Source organism: Coenobita brevimanus, chromosome 22 (assembly GCF_032717465.1).
Source record: "Coenobita brevimanus isolate Jiangsu-jjx chromosome 22, ASM3271746v2, whole genome shotgun sequence".
Lineage (NCBI taxonomy): Eukaryota > Metazoa > Arthropoda > Malacostraca > Decapoda > Coenobitidae > Coenobita > Coenobita brevimanus.
The window spans coordinates 114780-142500 of record NC_136975.1 but is presented as its reverse complement, the minus strand read 5'-3'; the positions used below and the strand labels follow the sequence as shown (position 1 = coordinate 142500).

General features: G+C 42.1%; 1 protein-coding gene across 7 annotated transcripts in view; it reads left to right on the top strand.

Moving 5' to 3' along the window:
- Positions 1 to 19198, top strand: part of LOC145392367 (ubiquitin-conjugating enzyme E2 A-like) — a 19638-nt gene extending 440 nt beyond the window's left edge. The window contains exons 2-7 of one of the 7 annotated variants that reach the window (XR_013895985.1): positions 2718 to 2792; positions 4144 to 4220; positions 5620 to 5759; positions 10117 to 10328; positions 13618 to 13708; positions 17847 to 19198. Coding sequence is in view for 3 of the 7 variants with exons in the window: in XM_080266767.1 (XP_080122893.1) it covers positions 3258 to 3347; positions 4144 to 4220; positions 5620 to 5659 (207 nt within the window). In the remaining 4 variants the exon portion in view is untranslated. Of the gene's footprint in view, positions 1 to 2717; positions 2793 to 3207; positions 3348 to 4143; positions 4221 to 5619; positions 5803 to 10116; positions 10329 to 13617; positions 13709 to 17846 lie in introns of all 7 variants that reach the window. The other 6 variants (XM_080266769.1, XM_080266767.1, XR_013895986.1 and 3 more) reach the window with 6 other exon arrangements.
- Positions 19199 to 27721: the final 8523 nt, after the last annotated feature.

The window sequence follows — 27721 nt, the reverse complement described above, 5'->3', positions numbered from 1 at the left end:
AAGTGTGGTACACTTAGGTTTGGCAGCAACTGCATTGTGCCTGAACTTTTTGGCCAGTTTGTTATAGGTAATCATCCTGTCTCATTAACAACTGCCAGTAAAGACCTGGCCGTTCTGGTGGACAGAAATTTAAGGTTCCACCACCATATCCACACTGTGGCTGGTAAAGCTGGCTGTGGCTACAAAGTTTTTGAAATCCACCGTCTGCCATTCCTGCTAGTTCATGATACGACTGTGCACAACTCATGTTAGACCTTTAATGGCATTTTGTTGTGAGGTAGGGAATACAGGCGGTAAATTTTTACAAGTGGACAGTACCCCCCGCAGGTAGTGCAATATATTTTTCTGGTAGTTTTTGATGCGATTCGAATGTTTTTGACCTTCATTTTTGTCGGAAATGCCTCATTACCCCTCTTTTCCAATCATGAACTTTGATTGCACAAGTAGGTGAAATCAAGCATTTTCTGAAAAAAATGAAGTAAAAAAACAACTCAAATCGCATCAAATTCCACCAGAAAAATATACTGCACCACCGGGTAACATAATGGAACAGACGAAACCTAACCAAACAGACTTAACGTAACCTCACCAGACGCACTGAACCTAACAAAACGTACCCAGCATACCTAACCTATCCTAGGAGAATACGTAACATAACCTCACCCAACACACTAAACCTAACCAAACCTACCCCAACATACCTAACCCATCCTAGGAGAATACGTAACATAACCTCACCCAACACACTAAACCTAACCAAACCTACCCCAACATACCTAACCCATCCTAGGAGAATACGTAACATAACCTCACCCAACACACTAAACCTAACCAAACCTACCCCAACATACCTAACCCATCCTAGAAGAATACGTAACATAACCTCACCCAACACACTAAACCTAACCATACCTTCCCCAACATACCTAACCCATCCTAGGAGAATACGTAACATAACCTCACCCAACACACTAAACCTAACCAAACCTACCCCAACATACCTAACCCATCCTAGGGGAATACGTAACGTAACCTCACCCAACACACTAAACCTAACCAAACCTACCTAACCTATCCTAGGGGAATACGTAACGTAACCTTACCAAACACACTAAACCTAACCAAACCTACCCCAACATACCTAACCCATCCTAGGGGAATACGTAACGTAACCTCACCCAACACACTAAACCTAACCAAACCTACCTAACCTATCCTAGGGGAATACGTAACGTAACCTCACCCAACGCACTAAACCTAACCAAACCTACCCCAACATACCTAACCCATCCTAGGGGAATACGTAACGTAACCTCACCCAACACACTAAACCTAACCAAACCTACCTAACCTATCCTAGGGGAATACGTAACGTAACCTTACCAAACACACTAAACCTAACCAAACCTACCCCAACATACCTAACCCATCCTAGGGGAATACATAACGTAACCTCACCCAACGCACTAAACCTAACCAAACCTACCTAACCTATCCTAGGGGAATACGTAACGTAACCTCACCCAACGCACTAAACCTAACCAAACATACCTAACCTATCCTAGGGGAATACGTAACGTAACCTTACCCAACACACTAAACCTAACCAAACCTACCTAACCTATCATAGGGGAATGCGTTACGTAACCTCACTCAACGCACTAAACCTACCCCAACATACCTAACCTATCCTAGGGGAATACGTTACGTAACCTCACCCAACACACTAAACCTACCCCAACATACCTAACCTATCATAGGGGAATACGTAACGTAACCTCACCCAATGCACTAAACCTAACCAAATCTACCTAACCTATCCTAGGGGAATACATTACGTAACCTCACCAAACACAGTAAACCTAACCAAACCTACGCCAATATACCTAACATATCCTAGGAGAATGCTTACCCTTGAGATACGATTGTCCAGGACGAGGGTCGTCTGGCAATAACGTCGTGGTTCCAGAACCTTTGAATCCAGTGGTTTATGAACAATATAATTTTTCAAGCCGGAAGGTGTGTGTTGTCCAGAAAAGTTCCTTTGCAGTTAGAAACACAAAAACTACACTGTACCCGTTTCTTGGTTTTTGCGTACTTTTTGTACCAACCACAGTACGACTGATGTCTGTCTTTTCAAAATTTACAAGGTTCCTGACAGTCTGGGCAATAAACTTCCACAGGTAATACACCGTGTCCTCCTCAGAATTCGAGTGGAAACGCTTTATCACTTGTAAATAAGCAATCTCACACCAGGGACACACAGCACGTCTTTCTTCTTCAGAGGCCATAGCGAGAAGGATTTGAATTTTCCATCCACATTGAATCAAAAAGCGCGATTTAAAATAATTGGCCAAATTCCACCACGTGACGTAAAGTAGGCATATGAGTGGGTGATACAAACCTGCGAGACGCATGCGCAGTCGAAGGGAAGAGAAACAAACGTACGAATGCACGCATTTTTTACCCGGAGTGGTCGAGTGAAGATCTAAGGTAGGTTTATTTGGGAATTTTAAATTAAATTCATTATCTCTGAAAATATCAATTTCCGAATGGAGTAATGGGAGTTCTTTGTGATCCTTAGGGGCTATACTGTACGTTAATGGTGCTAAAAGTCCAAAACTGCATATTGTCCACTTGTAAAATAATACCAGTTTAATTATGATTTGACCAGTTTGCAGGAAAAGATGAATTTTAATTCGTCTTTTCCTGCAAAGGAGTAACTGGAAGAAGAAGGGAACCAAACAGCACATCTGTGGGCATCACACCTTTGTTGCCAGGCATGTGTCCAGGTCAGTTCCAAGCTTGTTTTATCAAAAGCTGTGCAGGCTGCCTACCACTCCTTCCATAATTGCTTCATAGTAGTTTAATATTCAACTGCCAGTTACTTGGGAAACGGTGATAATGATGGTGATGGTTTATCTTACTGTCGTTATCCGTGACAGCCATAGTTCAAGCCAGTGGTGGGATGCAGTGGCAATGGAGAGTCAGCCTATACCTCTGGCCCATGTCACCCACACAACCCAAGGTCACACACTGTATGGTTTTCAGCTCCCTCAGTGTGGTGACCTGTTCTTGTATATTTTCTTGCCATCTTCAAATGATCTTGTTTGGCATAGGAGAGACTTATTACAGGGGTTAGGTATAGCCTTCATTAATCACTTCACTGCTGCAGTATCATCATCCGTACCTCCTTTCCCACCCTAGGGCAGGGTGAGGAGTAGCAACGTCCAGACAACCCAAGTTTACCCAGTCCAATGGGCCATGCTTCCATTCACTCATCATTCAAGCCCCCGGAATCCTGGCTCTGTTTGTTACGCCAAAATGAATTAAATTATCTAAAACCAGTAAGTGTAAACAGTGGTAGGTGGTGGCGACCATCATCCACTCATTTGATGTAGTGCTGCCTACATTTTCCTTCACCTTTATCATTCTTTTTCTGTGTCTGGCCTCCTCACTTCCTATTTCTCCCATCCTTAAAGAGGTTAATGGTGAGGGAGCAGTAAAATGCATGAGTTTTCACACTTAGTGCAGTGAATGTGAAAAGAGTTTTGTGACTGGTTTGTGTTACGGGGTGAGAAAAAATCTGTTCTTACAATATGTGACGAGTTTACGTGTTGACGTAAGAAGTTAAATAAAATACTGAGTTCAGTTCAATTTATACTGCTTTGTTGACATGTTTATTAGTCAGGCTTATTACACTCATGTTTACCACAGGAGTTGTACACAGTCACTAACCAGAGTTTGTAGTTTGTGGATTTCACTGCAGTTCCAGTTGCATGTCTTGGGGATCTTTATGCTTCCATTACAGTAGATGTGTATTATTCCAGGTTATTATGTTAATGATGTGTGTGTGTTTTAGATATAACTAACCTTTATTCTTGTTTAAAGTTGCCTTACATAGCATTATAGATGTATACTGGCAGTGGTTGAACACCAAGTCCCTTTTTTTCTCTTAGGTTATATACTGTCTTATACAAGCTTTCACATAATGAGTTGGTTTCTATAAACATAACTGCTCAAAACATCAGGACCCTCTTTATTATTATTATTATTATTATTATTATTGTTATTATTATTATTATTAGCATCATCATCTATAATACCTTATTGCCATCATGCAACTAATCAACAATTTTTCAGGTTGCAACAAGACCCCCTGCAGGAGTCAGTGCTGCTGTCACAGAAAACATCATGATCTGGAATACCATTATCTTTGGGTGAGTTCCTATAGTGTGTTCACTGTAACCTGGCTTAGAGAAGTTAATCCTGGAATTGATAGAGGAGGAAAGAAGCATGGTGTGGGGGTCGAGAAACACAGCTGCGTGTGCTTGGCTGTATTCCGAGCAGCGGGAACAGGTGTGAGTGACCCCTGAGGCTGTGATTCAGAAGGCTCTGGCAACGCCCAGCATATCATATGGATGGGCCCATGAACAGGCAATATCCTACACAATATCCTTTTCTCTTGAAAGGAACAGTTTGTGGGCTCCTGGCCTTTGGTTCCTTCTTCCTGGCATAAAAAAGAAAAAAAAAAATGGCATCAGTTTATTTGACCATGGTGGGGAAAAAAAAAGAAATGTGATGATGCTGATGATTGATGATATACATTTTTTTTTCACAGGCCACACAACACCCTCTTTGAAGACAACATGCTCAAGTTAACCCTGGAATTGACAGAGGGTGGGAAAAGTTAGGGAAGATGATGATGATGATGATGATGATATAGCAAGAGTTTGAGTTGATGGTGGTGGTAATGATGATGATGACACTTTTTTTTTTTTTTTTCTCCCAGGCCACACAGCCCCTCTTGAATATGGCACATTCCAGTTAATCCTGGAATTGACAGAGTTCAAGACGGTGCTGGTGATGATGATAATGATACTGTATACATTTTTAAAAATTTATTTTGTGTATTTATTATTATTATAATTTTTTTCCCCACCCCTTATGGGATTAAGGCATCTGGCTACAGATAGATATATATATATATTATTATTATTATTTTTATTATTATTATTATTATTATTATTATTTTTTTAATGCTGTATGGTAGTGGGACCTGGGCAGTAAAGGAAGAGGGTATTCGCAGGTTCAAATATACAGAAATAACAGTGTTTAGGTGGATGTGCAGTGTGTCGCTGAGTGCAAGGCCTGGGGGGGCTAGGTTTACGATGGAAGTATTAAGAGGTAGGATGGGACTGGAGTGTTCTAGTGTTGTGATGAGGAGAGGTACATTGAGGTGGTTTGGGCATGTGGAGAGGATGGGGGATGATAGTTGGGTGCAAAAAGTGAGAAGTGTTAATGTTGGGGGTGGGGTTGCAAGAGGTAGACCTAAAAAGACCTGTGATGAGGTCATTGAGTGTGACCCGAAGGATAAGGGACTGAATAGGGAAGCTGCCAGAGATAGAGCAGCTTGGAGAGCCCCCATTAGGTGACAAAGGCCGACGCATGCAAGCATGTTGGAGTCTTCAAAAACGAAATGACAAATTATTATTTTTTCAGGGTAAACGACACCCCCTTTGAAGATTTTAATATCACTTTTTTTCACCCCTAATGGGATTAAGGCATCTGGCTGTAGATAGATAGGTATATAGATTATTATTTATTTATTTTTTTCAGGGCAGACAACACCCCCTTTGAAGCCAGCATATTGGTGTAGCGCCGCCAACCTGTCACCATGAAGTTGGTCAGCAAGATGTACCAGGCCAATGTTTACTTGGATGGTGGCATTTGCTGGGACATTCTATTCTAATTTGATGGTAAATTAGACTGAACTGATTCTATGTCCTCTGGAGTTAACATGTAATTATCACATCCATTGGCAGAATCTTGTATAATTTAGTAATGGATGTGACATTCATCAAACACTGCATGCTGAATATTGACTATTGTTCATGGGGGTAGGGGGTTTTTTCAAGAATACTCCCCTAGTATCCCTGCTTGTCGTAAAAGGCGACTAAAAGGGTTGGCGGAGGGTTAGTGCCCCTCCCCGGAAAACAACTAACTAAAAAAACAAACAAGAAGCCTCGGACAAGGACTGACCAAACGTTGACGACCAAGGACCGAACAAAGGACATTGCAATTGGAACTTGGAATGTAAGGGGAGCAAATGATGAGGTGAAAGAGAGAGAGATTGTCCAGGTGCTTGAGGATGCGAAAGTGGATGTATGTGGAATAACTGAAACAAAATGGAGAGGAGAAAGTGTGAGAGAATGGGAGTATGGATGGGGTATATGTGCAGGAGTAGGTGAGAATGAGAGGGCAAAGGAGGGAGTATGTATAGTTGTGAGTAAAAGATGGAAGAGGAGCATAAGACAGTATGGATCAGTTGGATCAAGGATTGTGTGGGTAAAGTTGAAAGTTGGAATACAAATGTGGGCGATTGTGTGTGTGTATGCGCCAACGCAAGATCGTGCTAGAAGAGTGAGAGAAGAGTTCTGGACACATGTAGAAGTGTGCATGGAAAAGTTTGGAAGGAATGAGAGAGTGTTTTTGATTGGTGATATGAATGGTAAAGTTGGGAATGTGAAGGTGGATGGAATAGTTGGTGAGTGGGGTGTGCCTGCTGAGGTAGATGAGAATGGGAGTGCGTTAGTGGACATTTGTGCTGGGAGGGGGTTGGTGATAGCCAATACCCTCTTCAGGCATAAAATGATCCACAGGTATACATGGCGAGTGATGAGAAGGGTGGGTGGTGAATTGAGTGAAAGGAAGGCAATGATTGATTATGTGTGTGTGGATGAAAGGATGCGAAGATGTATATTGGATGCAAGAGTTTATAGAGGTTGGGGAGTGGACTTTCTGACCACTACTTGGTGGTGGCCAGAATTAAAGTTCAAGTAAGATGGAGGAATAGAAGAAGGGAAAGACGAGAGGAAGGAGTAGTTGCAAGGAGAGTGGAAAGGTTACAAGAGGATGAGAAAAAGGCAGAGTATAAGAGAGAAGTGGAGGAACGATTGGGCAAATATGAATTGGAGCAGATGGGGGACGTGGAAGGTGTGTGTAGAATATTTACAGAAGAAATATGTGCAGCATGTGATGTGGTGTGTGGAAGGAAGAGAAGACGGAGGGGGTGCAAGGAACAGCGTGGTGGACTGAAGAGGTGAAACGGGCTGTGGCACAAAAGAAGAAAGCATACAATGAATGGATGAGAAATAGGGGCATGGAAGAAGTTGAGAGGCGGAAGAGAGAGTTATATGTAGAAAGAAAGAGAGAGGTGAAAAGATTAGTAAGAGAGAGTAAGAAGAGAGTGGATGAGGAATTTGGAAGGAATTTGAGTGTAAAGTGGAGGGACTGTAAGAAAATGTTCTGGAAAGAGGTGAAAAGAGTAAGACAGGGTGGAAGTGAAGTTAGCAGGGGAGTGAAAGGTAAAAATGGTAGATTACTAGTGGAGAAGGGAGAAAAAGTGAGCAGATGGAGAGAACACTTTAAGGAATTGTTGAACGTGGAGGATGGAAGTAATGCGAGTATAAGTGGCTGGGGAATGGCTGGGGGAAGGAGGGAGGTGAGAGGACAGGAAGAAATCAGTAGGATAGAAGTTGTGGAAGCAATGAAGAAAGTTAAATCAGGGAAAGCCCCAGGAATTGATGGAGTGTGTAGTGAAATGCTGAAGCATGGGGGAGAGATAGTAGTCGAATGGATGTGGAAGATGTGCAGATTGGCCTGGGAGGAAGGTAGAGTCCCAGAGGATTGGAAGTCAGGTATAATTATTCCCTTGTACAAAGGAAAAGGGTAAAAAGAAGTGTGTGGTAATCATAGGGGCATTTGTCTTCTTAGTATAATAGGAAAAGTGTATGGTAGGATACTTATTGACAGAGTTAGAGAAAGAACAGAGAAATTAGTTGGAGAAGAACAGGGAGGCTTTAGGAAGGGAAGAGGTTGTGTAGATCAGATATTCATTCTCAGATCTTTAGTGGAAAAGTTTCTTGAGAAGGGAAAGAAGTTGTATGCGGCTTTCATGGATTTAGAGAAAGCATATGACAGGGTGGATAGACTAGGATTGTGGAAAGTGTTAAGAATATATGGAGTAGATGGGAAGTTGTTGAATGCTGTGAAGAGTATGTACGATGGTGCGAAGGCTGCAGTGCGTGTGGATGGTGAACTAAGTGAATTTTTCTCTTTGAAAGTTGGGTTGAAACAGGGATGTGTCATGTCTCCATGGTTGTTCAATCTGTACATGGATGGGGTAATAAAAGAGGTACAAGGTAGGGTAGTGGATGTTGGAGTGGCCCTGGTGAGAGAGGATAGTGTTTGGAAACTCCCTGTACTGTTGTTTGCAGATGATACTGTGTTGTTGAGTGAAGACGAAGGGGAGCTGCAAGGCTTGGTGGATGAGTTTGAGAGAGTGTGTAAGAAACGGAATCTAAAGGTGAATGTAGGGAAGAGTAAAGTGATGGTCTTTGAGAGAGGTGAAGTCAGTGAATGTACAGCGAGGTTGGATGGTGAGGAATTGGAAAATGTGAGTACGTTTAAGTACTTGGGTAGTGTGATGAGTAAAGATGGAGGTTTGGAGGGTGAAGTGCTTGAAAGGGTACAGCAGGGAAGAAAGGTTGCTGGTTCTTTGAAAGCAGTGATAAGAAACAGGGAAGTGAGCATGGAAGTGAAAAAGTTACTACATGACAGTATTGTGATACCAACTCTAACGTACGGAAGTGAAGCTTGGACGTTGTTGGAAGGACACAAGTCAAGAGTGAGGGCCGTGGAAATGAGTTATTTAAGAGGAGCCTGTGGAGTCACATGGAGAGACAGGCTGACGAATGAGGATATAAAGGAGCGTTGTGGTGTTGATGTGGATGTGATAGGAAGCGTTATGAGGAACACACTGAGGTGGTTTGGCCATGTGGAGAGGATGGAGGGTGAAAGACTGACGAAGAGAGTGTATGTGAGTGAGGTGGAGGGGGAAAGAGGGAGGGGGAGGCCGAGGATGAGATGGAGAGATGGGATGGAGAGGTATATGAGAGAGGGGGGTGTGAGTTGGGAGCAGGGGAGTGAAATGGCGGGGGACAGGGCGACTTGGAGGCGATTTGTTTGTGGCCACCCCAAACGGGATTGAGGCGTCTGGCAATAGATAGATAGATAGATAGACTTTAACTTGGCCCAGATTTTCATCGTTTTGCAGCTTGCCATAGATGTGAGGTAGGAATGAGTCCTTTAGTCATGTAGTAAGTTCAGTAAAATACTGTAATGTTCCGTGGGAATTTTGGTAGGACAGCAAGCCGTCTATTCAGATATCTTAAGGATGCCCCAAAATAACATTAAAACCTGTTGGCAGTCAGAGAAACTGTTGACATCAGCCTAATGACACCTGTATTGAAAGTGTATCATTGGCACATTTCACTTGGATTTTTTCATCAACTCAACCTATAAAACTTAACGTTTGCTGCTGGGATTCATTTTTCATCCAGGTTCTGCCTTATGGAGCCCCAGTAGGATTAAAGTGATTTTATTTTCAGGAGGCAGTTTTTTTTGATAAAGTAAATGAAAAAATGTACCTCTGACTGAACCGGCAGTAGTAGCTACTACTGTCTTGTAATACACCCTTTTTTTCCTATTGCTTCTAATCCCCCCCTTGTTGTATGTTGCAGGGGAGGGAGCAGGAGGGAGAGGGAGTATAGGAGAAGGAGGACATAAGAGTGAAGGAAGGAGGGGGGGATGAAGGGGGAGAGAGGGGGATGGAAGAAGCTGCTTTTCAGTAAGAGGAAGAGGTAGAGGGAAGAAGGATGACTAGAGGTGGAAAGACAAGGAGGGGAAAGGAAGAAATGAGAGAGAGATAGGGTGGAGGAGAGGCAGGAAGGAGGAGGAATGGACATGAAGGGAGGGATGGAGGGGGTGGGAACTAGTGGGGGGATGGAGGGGGAAGGGAACAAGTAGAGGGAAAGAATGTAGAGGTTGGTGGAATCTGCCAGCTTTGGTCAGTCTGGCTGGAGCTGTGACTGGTGAAGGATGTTTACATTTTGTTATATGATTTTTTCTTTTTTCTTCCCATTAATTGTTTTTATGCTGATAATATTGACTTTAGCGTGTCTTGCAAACATTCCTGAGTATTTCTAAAGCTTACCCATTGATATTTTTCCTGGAGTTTTTAGTGTCATGGCTTATATGAATGTTCTTTTTCAGGGGTGTGAGTTTGGGGGGAAGGACAGCATGATGGCAAAAAACTGCATGACATGGAGGTGAAGTAATTTGTGGGCACCTTTCCGGCATCAAGGCATTTAGCTGTACAGGACTACCACCACCACAGCTACCAGAACTATCATAGCCACTACTAGAGCAACCACAACCATCATAACACTATTGCTGGAGAGGACATTTAGCTGGATACAACTTTGGTCAGTATGCCGTAACCATATCTATTATTTTTTTGGTCATGCTACTTCCATATGGCTTTATATAGCTTAAGAGGCTTTTCTAGAGGGGTTAGATATACATACAGCAGACTTTCACCAACAAAAGTGATGATATCTAGGGCAGGTGGCAATACTGTCAAAGCAGAGGAAGTGTGGCCAGGTGTAGTTTGCTGCAGGGGTGTGGGAAATAACTTCATCTTGGTCAGTGTTTGTGATAAGTGGCTGCATATGAGATGTAATGGTGGATCAAGCGGAAATGACTCACTCCGGCCCATAGCTCTTCCCGTCCTAGTCACTCCGACCCTTAGCTAATAATAATAATAATTAGGTTAGCTAAAAATGAGTAATAATAACAGCTGTAATGACTGGATTTCTGTCAGGAAAGGGGGGCCGGTGTGACTAGGGTGGGAGGCCAGAGTGGCCAGGGCCAGCAAAACTAGGGGCCGGCGTGACTTGAAACCCATCAAGCAGCGTGGAGAGCCGCCATTAGGTGGCCACGGCCAATGCATGCAAGGATGTTGGTGCCTTTGATACGATGATACAAATTAAATTCTAAAAATCTTTTGGCATAGAAAGCCTCATCTAACAACAATCCCGTGCCCCATGTCAGTTTATTTATGGCCTGGTGTAGTAAGACTGGGTGGGTAATTTTGACTGGTAATCAAGGAGACATTCCTTACTTAAGACTTGTTAAATTCCATGCAGCAACATGGTAAATTCCCCCACCCCCTTGCTTGTTAGTTGATTACCAAGTGGTCAGATTAGGATGGTAATTTTGTTTGGTAACCAAGGAGAATCATAACTAAGGCTCAAGATTCCATGCAACAACTTTGTAAAAATCCCTAGCCCCTATTCAGTTAGTTGATGGCCAAGTGTAGTCAGATTGGGAGGGTTATTTTGACCATAGGTCTGTTACAATAACTAAGCCCATATTTTCATTCTTTTGTGGCTTATTTCACACAGCTCATTGGTAGAAAGACGGTGGTATGGTTCTGCAGTCATCCCATAGCACTTCATGACCAGCCTTATATTCTGCTATTTGTCTAGTACAGTATTACAATTTAGCATTTAAGATGGACAGTTGGCAAATTTTAGGTCAAGTTAGAGTAAAACGAGTATAGTAACAATGGACTCACACCTAACTCCTAGCTAAGGCTAGTCAATGTCCATGCAACCACATCTTTGTGATAGTCTTGGGAATGACCAATTGTCAGAAGATTGGCTATGGGAGCAAGAATGTGTGGCTAATGTGTTACTGGGATCATCCATACCTTTCCCACCCCAAGGTAGGGTAGAGAGAGAATGAAGAAAACTTGATGGAATGAGATACTAACCAGTGTTTGCCCAGTTGAATGAGTCACACTGCCATTCTCACCATTCAGGCCCCTGGAATCCTGGCATCAAGGGGCTAAAATGTTTGCTGAGCCTTTGACCATGATGAAGCAGTCTACTGTAAATGGCAGTATACAGGTTTACTCTAACCTGGCCTAAAATTCTCTTTCCATCCATATTCCTGAGCTGTAACAAGAGTAACTCTAGACTATGATGTTAGTCCTGAAGTGTTATGGATGAGATTTAGATTTGTCATAGTCTTTTTGCCTTTGTGCAAGAAAGGAATATGGCTGCTTGGTTTGATAGGGAGGCCTAAATTTGTCTTTTTGCAGTTTATTTGTAGCATTTCATTTTTCTTTTTCATTCCTCCTGGGGCAATGTAGGATGATGAATGAAAAAAAATGAAATGCTACAAATAATCTGCGCAAGGACAAATTTAGGCCTAGTTATCAAACCAAGCAGCCATACTCTTTTCTTGAACTTGGCATAAACTGTCCCTCATCTTGAAAACGATCTTGTAAGGATAAATATTATAATATACTATACTGTACTCATTTCACTTTAATTTGATGTAAAAATGACAACTTCCAGTCTTGAAAACTGAGCTGTAACAAAAGCCTATTAAAATGGTGGTATGGTCTTCTTTTTGGTTTAAAAATTCTCAGCATCTTGAATATTGAGTTTGAACAATAGATGAACACTAGAATATGATGCTCATCGCAAAGAAGTGCTGTGGAAAGGATAATTAGCTGTAGCATTGTCTTGTTCTGCCTCTGAACTATGTATGAAATGGCTGACTGAAGACAGTGTTGGGCAAGTTAAGGTATATGGTGGTGGTAGTAGTAGTAGTGTAATCTGGTGTATTTCTCCTGAATGCCTTTTCTAAATGTAAATAATGTGTAATACTGTACACTCCCTCTTCTGTCATTCTTTCCTTCATTCCTTCCTGTTCCTTCTGCCTGTGGGTGACTACATTGAGTGTCAAGCCAAATAGTTTCGTGCACACCAGGAAACCATTTACTATGCTGGGTGGTAACCATATAACCAAATTATGGCACCTGGTGGTTCAGTGGGTAATTGCAGTGCTCCAATCAGATTGAGCCAGTGAGGGTTTATATCCAAGGAATGGTTGGGGTTATTGCTCATGTAATGCCACTCAAGGATGAGTGAGGCTGGTCACTGTCATCTTAAATGTCAGGACCAACTTACCTAGCCCCGGGCTCCTACACTCCTCATGGGGCAATGTAGGATTGGATGATGGATGGATGAATGTATTATTATTATTATTTGGGAGACATGTTATGTGCTGCAGATAGGACAGGAGCTAGTTCTCTGGCTAGAGTGAAGAGTGGTTGGAAGAAGTTCAGGGAGCTGTTGCCTCTCCTGACATTGAGGGAACTCTCCCTCCTTGCTAAGGAATCTTTTTATGTGGCATATGTTAGGAATGTATTGATGTATGGTAGTGAGGCCTGGACAGTAAAGGAAAAGGATGCTGTACTTGTTGGCTCAAACATATAGAATTGACAATGATTAGATGGATAAGTAGTGCATCCTTGAATGCAAGGCATGGGGGGACTAGGTTTACAACTAAAGAATTGAGAGGAAGGATGGGACGAGAGTGTATTGGTGTTGTGATGAGCAGGGGTAGACTGAGATGGTAAGGACATTTGGAGGAGATGGAGAATGACAATTTGGTGTGAAAAGTAAGAAATGTGAACGTTGAGGGTAGGGTTGCAAGAGGCACACTGAAAAAGACCTGGGATGAGTCATAGTGTGACTTCAGGGATAAGGAACTGCACAGAAAGGCTGCCAGAGATCAAGCAGCATGGAGAATTGCCATTAGGTGACCAAGGCTGATTCATGCAAGCATGTTGGAACCTTTATAAACAATATGATACATTATGAATCTCATTATGCTTTTACTTTCTCCACCTCACAGGTAACAGCACCTGAGAATACATAGCAGAATTATCCACCAGACAGACCTAATGGTCATCAGCTAGACTCATCAGAAAACATGACTGGAGAAGGTAAGAGTTTTAAGATGTAGTTTTTCATTGTCATGTTTGCACAGTCTTATGGCTGTAGTTTAACAGATGCATCCTGTAGTTTTTGTCTGTTGGTGTTATGATTACTGGTGTATTTGCAGCATATTTGTTTATGTAAATGTGGCAAACTGCTTTGTACATTCCACAAATCCTCCAAAGGAAGTTTTGTCTGTTGATCTATCTATTGCCAGATGCCTTAATCCTGTAAGGGGTGGCCACGAACAAATCGCCTCCATGTCGCCCTGTCCCCCACCATTTCATTGCCCTGCTTCCAGCTCACACACCCCTCTCTTATATACCTCTCCACTCCATCACTCCATCTCATCCTTGGCCTCCCCCTCCCTCTCCCCCCCTCCACCTCACTCATATACAGTCGGCACAATGGAAGTCTGGACCCTCTAATTCGCACCATATATTTGGTAGGGTCCAAGAAATATTGTAGGAAAATTCCTGTAGTCAGTGGATTTTTTTCTGGTGGCTTCTATCAACTTTACAGGCTTACCAGGACATGCTGTAAATTTATGAGCTCAGTGCCTGCCTTACTTTGGATGGGAAAGCACGTCAGATTTTCTTGTCCTGCCTGGCCTTTGTTAATTTCAAAGCTCTCGTTTTCATACCCTCCTTTGCCTTAGTGAATCATTGGAGATGGGTCCCAAGCCACTAACTGATGTAGAAAAAGCCTGAATTTTAACTATGAGAGAGGAAAATGTAAAAATTAATAATATTTGTATTCGAACTGGGTGAGGAAAATCTACCGTTATGGCACTCCTCGCTGCTGCTCGCCACCTGCCAAAAAACACAATTCCCCAACGTAAAGACAGGCTGGGACCTAAAAGAAGACATCACCAACTACAGACATGTTACTGAAGCAAGCTGTGATAAAAGACCCACGTTTGACTGCTAGACAACTGATATGTACCCAGAATTGCTGAAAGATGTGTCTGACAGTACCATACAGCATCGACTTCAGAAAGACTTCAAGATCCCCAGCCGTACTGCTGCACTGAAGCCTCTCCTTAATTTTTACATTTTCCTCTCTCATAGTTAAAATTCGGGCTTTTTCTACATCAGTTAGTGGCTTGGGACCCATCTCCAATGATTCACTAAGGCAAAGGAGGGTGTGAAAACGAGAGCTTTGAAATTAACAAGGGCCAGGCAGGACAAGAAAATCTAACGTGCTCTCCCATCCAAAGTCAGGCAGGCACTGAGCTCATAAATTCACAGCATGTAGTGGCAAGCCGTAAAGTTGATAGAAGCCACCAGAAAAAAATCCACCGACTACAGGAATATTCCTACAATATTCATTGGACCCTACCAAATATATGGTGTGAATTAGAGGGTCCAGACTTCCATTGCGCCGACTGTACATTCTCCTCGTCAGTCTCTCACTCTCCATCCTCTCCACATGGCCAAACCACCTCAATGTGTTTGTCTTAATGCTTCCTGTCACATCCAGTTTTGTGTATAGGGAAATTCACTCTCTTATGCAAGAGTTAACCGTTACTCCCAGTCCTTTATTTATGCAACGGGTCAACTCTGGAACTGTCTCCCTCTGTCTGTATTTCCTACTTCCTATGATCTCCAGTCTTTCAAACGCAGTGTGTCCAGGCATCTTGAAATGAACAGATCTTGAATTTGGTTCACTTCTGTATTGTTTTTGTTTTTTTTCTTGGAAGGAATTGTTTGCGGGCTCCTAGCCTTTGGTTCCTTCTTCCTTGCATTAAAAAAAAAAAAAAAACAATTCATCATGCCATCCCTGTTGTCTATCACAGGCATGTGAGTAACATCCTGAATTAAAGTAAGGAAATGGTCAAGTAGGAATAAAAATCAGTTAGGTGCATGTGTTATTGGCCTTCACATTTATTTATCCACCATTCAGTACTCTGACATGTGAAGACTTGTTTCATGAGTTGTATAACATCTACAACTGAGGTCATTCCCATTGTGAGGCAGCATTTATTTCTGTTCATCACATTTTAATTCTTCAGCATCAATACCTGTTTTATTATATATATTTTTTGATTTAGTATTTTAATACTTTCACATGTTAAATAATGGAATAAGTTATTACCTTCTTTATTCTTCCATATTTCATCATCATCATCATCATCATCCAGACTTCCTTTCGCACCCTAGGGTGGGGTGAGGAGTAGCAGTGTCCAGACAGCAAAAGTTTGCCCAGTTCAATGGGGTACACTTCCATTCACTCACCATTCAAGCCCACAGAATCCTGGCTCCATCTGATAGGCCAAAAAAAATTCACCACGTTCTGTAGCTTCAAGCATACTTATCCAATAGAACCAGTCTGAACGCTGTCACTTTAACAAAGGGTGTTAGATCCCTGGTCATGTGCTTCTCCACACAAAATTCATCCAGCCAGCTTGCTCTCTTGTCAGTCCCTTAGCCTCCATATTTACTTCACTTAAATATACTGTTTACTTAAAGGCCAGAGGCAGCAGCTGCAGAGAGATGTTTTATGTCAATCAATCAATCAATCAATCATTTCCTGTGGCACCCCACGGGATGCATAGGGCCTCAATGAACTCTCCCTACCAATATTTGTCTCTTGCCATCTCCTTCAGGTCCCACCAACACTCCTCTCCTGCTTCGTTTTTCATTGTCCTCAACCAGCTTTCCCTCGGCCTACCTCTGCCTCTTCTTCCTCTAGCAGTCCACTGTGGCATATCCTGTATTAAACTACTTTCTTTTCTGTATATGTGCCCCAGCCACTTCCAGCGAGACAGTCTCACATATTCATTAACTGGTTCCACTCTCGTAATGTTTTATGTATTTCATGAAAATTTTCCACTGTAAAACCTTAAGTCAGACAGCATATTCTGTTTAATAGAATGAGCTGTATGGTGAATTACCCATTACAGTGATCAATATACTGTATATTATTTTCTAACATGCACTTCTTTCTTTATTTATATATATGTAATGGCAATAGCATGTATTTGTATAACTAATACACAAGTAAAATCTTAATTTGGTTACCCATTTTCTTGCTGTTGTGCTAATGAGGGACTTTCAGAGTGTCTTCTGCTACCTAGCTGGCCAGCCTAACCCAGTCGTGGGTCTAAAATTGTAACATAACCATCGTGGCTATTCTACATGTCTTGGTAAACTTATGAGATTTGCCAAGAGCAGAGACCACTCATCACTGAAATGCTCATTAACAAAAATATCACACACATGAAAGAATATTTTTGACTGGCTGTTTGCATTTGCATAAATTTTTTTTCTGTCCAGCAGTCCCTTACACACAATCAATTCACTAATGAGTTCAGTGGAGTTGGTGTCCATATCTACATTAGTATCGTATTTCTGAGAAAGAGTAGTGTTTTTTTTTTAAAGTTTTTTAAATCTGCCATTGCCGTAGTTGTCTGGAATTTAATATTTACCAACTACCGCTCTATTGGATACGTTTATGTGAAGCTACGGAACGTGGTGAATACTTTTGATGTATCTGATAGAGCCAGGATTCTGGGGGCTGGAATGATGAGTGAATGGAAGCGTGCCTCTTTTCCTTCTCTCCTGTAGCGTTGGTAGATTCAGTTTATTTAGTCTTTCTTCGTAGCTTAGATCCCTTAAGCTTGGTACCCATCTTGTAGTGGCCCTTTTGAGCTTTTTCAATCTTGTTTATGTGTTTTTTGAGATGAGGACTCCAGACTACTGATGCATACTCCAGGGTTCGTCTGATGAATGATGTTATTGTCTTTCTTAGCATGTCTTCATTTATGTATGTGAACGCTATTCTCATATTTGCAAGCAGTGTATACATGTTCCGTACCTTCTCGCTGATGTGGTCAGCCGAAGATAGTCTGTTATTGATAATCACACCTAGGTCCCTCTCTCTTTGTTATATGTGTAGGGTTTTATTTCCTAACTTATAATCCCAATCTGGGCTTTTCTCACTTTTACCAAACTTAATTACATGACACTTGTCCACATTGAATTCCATTTGCCATGTATTGCTCCTTTGTGTGTGTGTGTGTGTGTGTGTGTGTGTGTGTGAGGAGGAAGCAACCAGAGGCCAATGACTATCTATGTTGTAGGAATAACCCTGTTCCATTGGCTGAAAACTATGTAATATTAACTCAGAATTTACCACCTACAGAAGTTCAGGCCCCTGGATCTGTGGCCCAAGAAGACCCGTGCCATCTGATGCAGCCTGACAGTGGCAGATGAAGCACCTCACACCTAAGATATCAAGAGGCGAATTTCCCACCCTGAAGGTATGCCGTCAAGGCATAAATAAACATCGGAATGTGTATTTTTTAACCCCCACTGAACTGTTTTTAATTCCATCTGAAGAGTGGCTTTTGCAGACTTAATACATCTCTGTGATTCATCCTCATTGCATCTCAGCATCCATTTGTATGCAACTAATCCATCTATCTATTTATCTATCTATCCATCTATTTGCCAGATGCCTTAATCCCATATGGTCACAAACAAATCACTTCCATATCTCCCTGGCCCCCCGCCATTTCACTGCCCTGCTTCCAGCTCACACTCTCCTCTCTCATATACCTCTCCATCTCATCCTCGGTCTCCCCCTCTGTCTTCCCCTCTATGCCACTAATAATGAAGACTGATGCAGGAGAATACTGAGTTGGAAAAAGGAAGATAAATCACTAACAAAAAGGAGCTACAGTGCCTGTCATACAGCTTATAATGTGGCCTGTTGTGGGTTGCACCATCCACTCATGTGATAGTTTTCTTTGCTATTTACATCTTACGCTTATAGATTAATCACTTACATGAGCAGCCTAGCATGAACTAACCAACCTTAAGTCTTCCCTTCATATGCATCTTGTTTTCCAGTTTCTTGCAGTTATCCTTTCATGTTTTTGATTATGTTTTATTTTGTCAAGCTTTTGCAGTTAAATTTGCATGTTCGTTGTTGTGCCAACCTTTTCTACTTGCATGTTCATAGTTACGTTCTTTGTTCTTCCAGGTTTTTGTAGCTACACTTTCATGTTCTTTATGTGCTGCGTTCTGTCAGTGCCATATCCTGTGTTTATGTGCTTTTTCTGCCTCCTTCTTCTGTTATGTTCTTTATGTGCTTTGTTCTGCCAGTCTGTGTTTTTGTTTGCCAACCATCTTCAGTTTTCCTCAGCTATGTTCATCTCTTGACTCAGTGCTTAGCCAGTTTTTTAAATCATGGCCTGTACTCTCATCAGTTAAGGCAGCTCCCTAACACTTTTTCCCAAGTAATTTATTTTGCTTATTAACCCTTGCTGTCCTTTTGTCATCATCATCATCATCATCATCATCATCATCCGGACCTCCTTTCCCACCATAGGGCAGGGTGAGGATCTGTCCTTTTGTATATTATTTCAATCATTCTAATACTCATGGGGCGACGTAGTATTGGATGATGAATGAATGAATAATACTGTCACCATACTCTTCCTAAGAAATGTACAAAATCCTATTACCCAACTGTATCCAAAAATAAATGGCTAAGGGCTAGAGAGCTTGATTAATTGATGGGAATACAAGCCATGTGTACAGTACCACGGCTCACCTCAGTTTGGGAATTCCTTCAGAAGAAGGATGGCATCATTTGAATTGTGTGATTACATCCTTCAGTAACTTCATATATTGTTTTCACTTCATTCAGCTAGATATGAACTCAGGGGACTGGTGGTCAGCATCCCCTGAAAGGAGGATGGCGGTCTGCGGAGCGCTTTAAAATATGTGTCTGTAGACAAGAAAGCAGGGAAGGGATAATAGTTCAGGTAAATGAGACAGTCTTTGTTAGTAGTGGGCAGTGGTGTTTAGCACAGGAGGCAGTCCAGCACCTGAGGCCCAGTGATGGGTTTTGTTGACCTTACACAACTCTTTTTCTTTCTCGTACTGATATATGAATGGTGGCAGTTTGTGACCATAAACAGGGGAACGTTGATATATGCAGAAATAAACTGGTAAGGAATGGTGCTTGGGTGTCTCCCCAACCAGTGGGAATATGACTTATTTTTTTACTTAGTCACACTTGTGTAGGAGCTGACTAGCATGGGCCAACTGGTCTACTGTACAGTAATATAGTGATGGTATTTCTTTGGTGGGTGACGGGAGGTTGGAAATACAGTAGTGCAAAATAATATAAAGGAACTAGCACAGGTCTGAGGTAAGTGAATGTGGAGGTAACTGGAGTGAGGTAAGTTGCCTAATGAATATAATAATACTGCTCCAAGAGTAGCCCCATACAGCAAGAGAATTGAGCACTCCTTGAAAAGTACTGTATAACCAAAGAAGCTTTAAGGTATTGCAAACACCATATAAAAAAGATGTCATGAGCTGCCAAAATATGATGTAGAACCAGTAGAGAATATCCCAGTACAGGTAAGAGGAGGGAAGGAGACTGGTGAAAAGGAGGAGATTAAGAGATGGCAGAAGGGGCAGAAAAGGAATGCATTAATGAAAAAAAAAATGAGAAAAGTGAAGAAAGGAAAGATAGGAGGAAAAGGGGCAGAAAAAGAAGGCATTAATGAAAAAAAGGGGAAAGCAAAGAAAGGAAAGATGGGAGAAGGGGCAGGAAAGGAAGTCTTACAGAGGAGAAGAAAAGGAAGGAGAGATGGGGCAAAAAATGAATACAAAAAGTTAACCGGAAAGGAAAATGAGACAGGGAGGAGGCAGAGAAGGAACAGAAGAATTCTCATGAGAAGGAAAATATTAGGAAAGATGGGAGGTTAAGAGATGGGTGGGGAAAAAGAAAGAAAAAAATGCAGCAGATATTTATTAAAAAATAGTCTCATCTCACAAGGAAAGGAAAATATAGGTAGAGTATTGAGAGAGAGAGAATCCCTTTCTTCCATCGCGATTCAAGTGGGCTTTCTCATTCTTCTTTGCTATCCTTATCTCATTCTAGTAGTTCAGTTACCCTTCTAGGAGCTGCCTAGCATGGGCCAACCGGCCTACTGCAGTTATCCTCTTCTTATGTTTCTTATGTTCTCCAGCCAGGCCGTATCTCAGGCCAGATATGGCGGCTCCTTCATTTATCCTCCTCCCTCTCCCTCCTGATGAGACTTCGGAGATGGAGGAGGACTGGAGGTGAGAGGGAGGCTTGTGAGAGATTGAAGGAAGGAATGGGGGGCAAAATAGGGTCGCGATAGGAACTTGCGTAGCATCAGACGATTGTTTCATGTGCTTTTATCTCTCTCTCTCTTGGGAAATGACTGAAGAAAGCAAGGAATGGAGGAGCAATGAAGGCTTTGGTAAGGTGGAGGGAGTGAGGGAGAAAAGAAAGGCGGAGAGATGAAAGGACTTCTTTAGAGTAGGACACGTTGACATTGTAAGTGCTGCCCTCTCGCGGCGATGACAGCGTTGCCAAAGGAAATTAAGGGGGAAAACCGCTAAATTGGCAACTCTGCCGCTGGATGGGATGGCTGTAGTTCGATTGACATTTAAAAACCAAGATGTGAGAAGAGAATGAGTGAATGACCTAGGTGCGGAAAGGGTACGAAAGAGAGAGAGACTAACCAATATATCGCCAACTACTCTCCTTTTCCTCCTCTCATAACTTTTTCTTTCATCTTCCATCTTCTTATTCTCCTTCATCCTCAACTCTTCCTTCATCCTTCATCCTCTTCTTTCCTTCACTGTGTCTCTTGCCATATACAGTAGGCTACCCTTAATTCCCTTCCTCTGTTTTATCCTCATCCCTTCATCTTTCATCCTCTTCATCTCTTTCTCAGTCTCTTACTTCGTCTCTCATCATTATTGTCTCTCTCTTCCTTCACCTTTCATCTGCTTCTTCTCCCCTTCCTTCCTCTCCCCTCTTCTTCCTCTTTCTTTCTCTTCCTATTTGCTTCTCTCTCTTCCTCTCTTCTTTTGTCCTATCTCCTTGATATTTCTCTCGTCTGCTCTCTCCCTCTCTCTTTCTTTCCCTCGTTGTCTTTCCCTCTTTCTTTAGTCCTTTCTTCTTCCTCTCTTCTTTTCGTTTGTCTCCACTTTCTTTCTCTTCTGTCTCTCCTTCTTCCTTTTTTTCTCGTCTTTCCCTCTTTCTTCTTTTAGTCCTTTCTTTTTCCTCTCTTTTTGTCCTCTCTCTCCCTTTCTTTTTATCATCTTTTTTCTCTTCTTTTCTCTCCCTCTCCCTTTCCTTCCCTCTTTTCCTTCCCTCTTTCTTTCTGCTTTTAGTCCTTTCCTCTTCCTCGCTTCTTGTCCTCTGTCGGCCCTTTTTCTTCTTTTTTCTCTTCTTCCCTTCTCTCCCTCTTTCTTTCCCTCGTTGTCCGTCCCTCTTTCTTTTTGTCCTATCTTCTTCCTCTCTTGCTGTCCTGTCTCCCCTTCCTTTTCCTTTTCTCCTTGTCTTTCCCTCATCTTCCCCTGTCTTCTTTCTGTCTCTCCTGTCGTCTCCTTTTTCCTGTCTTTATCATCATTGCTTTCCCTTTCTTAGGCTTGTTTAATTAGAAAGCAAGTTTAAGTGTAAGGCTGGGTTATCTAAGAAAAGACATCAGCGTTTGTGTGTCAGTGTATCCATGTAACTGGGCACGGTAACTTGTGTATCTCTCACACACACGCGTACGTTTCCTCTCTCTCTCTCTCTCTCTCTCACACGGACGTTTCCTCTCTCTCTCTCTCTCTCACACGGACGTTTCTCTCTCTCTCTCTCTCTCTCTCTCTCTCTCTCTCACGTACGTTTCCTCTCTCTCTCTCTCTCTCTCTCTCACATACGTTTCCTCTCTCTCTCTCTCTCTCTCTCTCTCAAAATCGTCATGGGGATGAAGGATTTAAGGTAGTCTTGGTAGCGGCAGGCGATATTATTCAGCGAGAGAGAGAAAAAAACATCGTGGAGGAGGAAGGGGGGGGAGAGTATCCATTTACACCTTTATTTCGGCGACTTATTTTTTCTCTACGTTACCTCCACACGATATTATTTAGCCTGGGAAATTCCTGGGGGTCTTCTTCCCCTCTCCCTCCCCCACTTCCTCCTTCCCTCCTCCTCCTCCCTTCCCCTCTTCTTCCTCTTCTTCTTTTTCGCTTTTCTCCTCTTCTTCCTCCTTTTCCTCTTACCTTTCCTCCTCTTCTTCCTCTTCTTTTTCTTTCTCCTTCCTCATATTCTTCCTCATCTTCCTCTTCCTATACTTGTTCTTCCTCTTCCTCCTCTTCTTTTCTTCCCCTTCCTCTTCACCCTCTTCCTTTGCCTCTTCCTCGTCTTCCTCTTCCTCGTCTTTTTCCTCTTCCTCATATTTGTTCCTCTTATTCCTCTTCCTCTTCTTCCTCTTCCATATCCTCTTCTTACTCTTCCATTTCCTCTTCTTCTTCCTCGTTTCCATTTTTCTCTTCTTCCTCTTCGTTGCCTTTCTCTTCCTGTTCTTTTTCTTCCTGTTCCTCTTCCATATCCTCTTCTTTTTCTTCCTGTTCCTCTTCCACATCCTCTTCTTTCTCTTCCTTTTCCTCTTTTCTTCCTCATCCCTTTTTCCCTCTTCCTGTTCCTGTACCTCCCTTTCCTCTTCTCACTCTTCATCTTGTTCTTTCTCTTCCTCTTTTTGTTCCTCTTCCCTTTCCTCCTCTTCTTCCTCATCCTTCTCTTCTTCATCTTCCTCCTCCTCCTCTTCCTCTTCCCCTTTTCTTCCTCTTCCTTTTTCCCCTCTTCTTCCTCTCTTGTTCTTTTTTCCTTCTCCTCCTCCTCTTCCCTCCTTCCTCTTCCCATTCTTCATCTTCTTCCTCTACTTCCTCCTCTTCCTATACCTCTTCCTCTTCTTCCTCATTCCTCCTTCTTTCATCTTTCTACTCCATGTCTTCCTACTCCTCCTCCTCCTCCTCCTCCTCCTCCTCCTCCTCCTCCTCCTCTTCATTTCCTTTTCTTCCTCCTTCATCTTCTTTCTTTTTCTATTTTCGTCTTTCTTCTGTTTCTTCCTTCTCTTTTCTTTTATTTTCTTGTTTCTTCTTTTTGTCAATCTCATTTCTTCTCTTTCTCCTTTCGTCTTTCATTCTTATATTTCTTTTACTTCCATTTCTTTCCTCTTTCGCATTTCTTTTTTCTTGAATGAAGTACAAACTCTAGAATGAATGAATTTAAAGGTCTGCAACGTAAACAATGCCGTAACGGGTAAATTTAAAAACAATTATGAATGAACATACCGTAAACAAAGGGTGAGAAAACTTGAATGACAAGTCTCTTTAATTGTAGCCTAAATCATTTCAAACTCACATTTAACTCACCTCAGAAGCGTTTATATATGTCTTACCACATTACTGCACACTGTAGAAGCATTAACGTACGGTAATCAAGCGGAAATTTGTTAAAATAATGAACTTTGATAACGTGTTTTGAATGGACCGGCCGCCAATTCGTATTGCCATATGGTCATATTTGCATGCATGTTGATTCACGAAAAGCCAGTGTATTTGAAATTATGGGCAAAAAAAAGTATACCTGCGTGGTTGAGCATTATGGTATAGAAAAACTGGAATGAACTCCTCTCTCAGTACATATGAATAGCACCGAAATAATTCCAAAATAATTATATTACTAGAAATGTCGGGTAACTTCTCGGGCTCGCTAACATGGGCGGTTTAAGCCGAGTTGATTTTTTAGGCAATTTTTTCAGACTTAATAGTGTGATATTGCACAAAACCCTTGACGTATTGCGGACATTAATTATTTGCTATATTTTATATGCTATAAGAGATACGTAACTGCCTTTCTCGTTGAAGAAATAATAGCACAGATTTATTTTTCTGTGGAACTCTTGCATGTTACTGTTGCAGCTTTGCGACATAATGTCTTCAGACTAATTTACATTTAAAACATTTTATACATATAAATGGGATCGACAACGCACAAAATCTTAGTACAGTGAAGACGCTGACTGGTTGTAGAATTTATATTAGGAAGGAGGTTTGTGTATTTGCTACGTTAATAGCAACACCTCTTCCATAAGAATTTAGTCTCTACAATAATCCTGAATAAAATCTTGTCTATTTCTGATCCAAATAAAAGCTGTAGGCCCCAACGTTTGTATTTTTATAGGGTATGTGTATGTTTAGTGCCTCGCGCGGCGATGACAGGCAGGCAATGTGATGGAGGTGACATTGTAAGGTGCTGCGATGCGATGACAGACAGTCGCTTCTCTACCGCGGGGGTGGGTGAACGATGTTTGCCAGCGGGAAGGTTGATTGATGTGGAGGGCAGAGAAGGGAATGACCTAGGACCGGACGGGGTACGAGAGAGGGATGGAGGAGGAAAAGAGAAGTGGAAAGAGGAGGAAGTCGGGAGAAGAGCAATGACAGGGGGGGGGGAATTGGATTTTTTTTTTCAATTAGGGCTGAATTACACACCTTAAAACAAGAGGATCAACCATATTTAGCCACATTTTCTCTAACACACACACACACACACACACACACACACACACTGCAACCACATCAAATCATACACCTCCCCCACCCCACCTACACACAACACATTCATTCACACACACACACACACACACACACACGTATTCTGTTATGGAGCTTAGTGGCAGGGAAATGTGTGTATGTCTGCGATGGTGTGGTGAGGTGGGGGGGTTGCCATGGTAACACAGATGCCCTGCACCAGCCAAGCTAACACCATAAGTATTGCCCACTGAGTCTCGCACTTTATATAAAACATCTCAGTACTCATATTTAATGCCAATATTGCCGTTTGTTCATCACAATTTGGTAGAACATACTCAGACCTAATTTGTAAAAACGATCAGTGAATATTAATGTTTTCTGTGGCAAGAAATGACATGTGATGAAAGTGTTTGGTGGTGGGGTGGAGTGGGTGTCTAGCGATGCATTGTGGTGAGACACAGATGCACTTACAGGCACATATTTACACACACACACACACACACACACACACACACTTTCTCTCTCTCTCTCTCTCTCTCTCTCTCTCTCTAATGGAACTTGCTGGTGGGGAAATGTATTTATGTAACTGTGGTGGTGTCGGGAGGTTGCCATGGTAACACACAGACCTTCTTTGCAATTTATTTTTTTGGATAGGGCTTTTTTTTTTTTTTTTTTTTTTTATGTGTTCGACTCTGGTCATAGGCTTCACAGCCTGCTATCAAGGCCCAGCAGTCCTCCTACATACCATACACCTCTACATGTCACCACTTCGGCGCTAACACCCACCGTCCATATTGGATACATGCTAGGGCTGTCTCATACAGGACTGGTGTATTGGTATTAGCGGGGGTATTTTTACGACATGTCGGCGGGTCTTCTGGTAGATCAGTAAAGCCTGATTTCATGCAATTCAAATCCTTAAACTGTTCCCTGCCCCAGCCGGGATTTGAACTTGGGTCCGGTAGGACCGCAGGCCACCTCTCTACCGATTGAGACAGCATTAACACTCTCATTGTAGTATGACTCACTCTCAGCTGAATGGTATCGCCAAGCAGTACCTGGAATAGAATGCCAGAGTTGCCCCCACCATGAAAGGGCCCTGGTACCATCTAGTGGTTGTGAAAGTAGCTTGACAAGTTTCTCGTCTTGGTAGGCGTCGCTACTTGGTTGCTTTTGCTAGTGGCCGTATGACAGTGGAAGGACGAGGGTGTGTGTATGTTGGTGTTGCATCATTCCCCTGAGGTAAGTGTTGGATATTTGCTGTTTTTAGCCATTAAGGTGACTACATTAGGACACAAGCATCGCACTGACAGCCAGGAAGTATCATGGCCCACAGAAATAATACCTGTAAGGCTACTAGACGTAATTCTGATGAGACAAGGGGGATGTTAGTGTGAGGGAGATGAGGAGGCCTTGTAGTCCAGTGCTGTCGTATTGTGGAAAATCGTCTGCTAATATGGAAAAACAAATGAACGACGAACATGGATGTGGGCAGGCGGACGTCATTCCACACTAATTGTTCAAGTTATTTTGTAGGAATAAGGGGGATTTTGTCTTGATTGGGAGGAACTAGCATGTATTGTTATTCAGACCCTTCACAGTTAAACCAACGAATATGTAGCGTTTGTCTGTAATACTGTCATGTAAAACAAGGAAGAATACGTCGTGGAACAGTTTACCTCTACCCAACCAGCGATATCATTAAAAAAAAAAAAAAAAAAATATTTACAAGTCACTTGCCAGCCATTAGCAGTGCACACTTACTTTGTAATATTAAAGAAATAACGAAACAATGTTGTAAATCGTGTACAGTTGATATACTAGAAAACTTGGATGTGGATAAACTTACTTGTCTCTTGGCTGGTTATTAATCAACATTTGCTGACTTATTAACTCTCTTAATCATTTAACGTCCTTACACTTGAATCATAATAGGTCTGACATCATTAATTATACCCTCTCTTCCAGTATTCACAGTATACCAAATTTTATGGTAGTTATACCAACAATACATCCTCTGTCATCCTGGTTACTAAACGAGACCGTGTGCAATAATGACGTCACAACCAGTGTGCAATTCACGGCAACTCTGCCTTGTACCGCCTCAATGTTGGTGTCTCAGCACCAGTGAAATAGCAGTGTGAGTGTCGTCCTGTAGATTCTCGTGCCGATCAGACTGGTGGACTATGTTTGCCTGCCCCCTTGTCCGTGTCCACCCAACAGTACAGTTTGGCACCTGAATGTAAACTAATAAGTGCAATTCAGATTTCAGAGGGACAGTGTGATGGAAAAAAAAAATATTGTATGTAAGTTATTTTGTTCTGAAGAGCACACACACACACACACACACACACACACACACACACACACGTATATTGTGGTGTTGTTCCTTCATATTACCAAGGCCGAGATAGTCGTTTTTTGCAGCTTATTTCTCGTAGTTCAGTGAAAGAAATGAACTTACAGCTCTACATCATTTCCATACCACTGCTTCGTGACTAGCACCATTCTAGTGTTAACCCCTTGTCACAACACACAATTTAAGAAAGAGATTGCAATTTTACGCCAAGTTAGAGTGAACAGGATATAGTAGTGATGCTGCAACACACGTATATTTGTCCTCTTGTTTACAGGTCAGTCCACACGCAGTCCTTAGGTCAC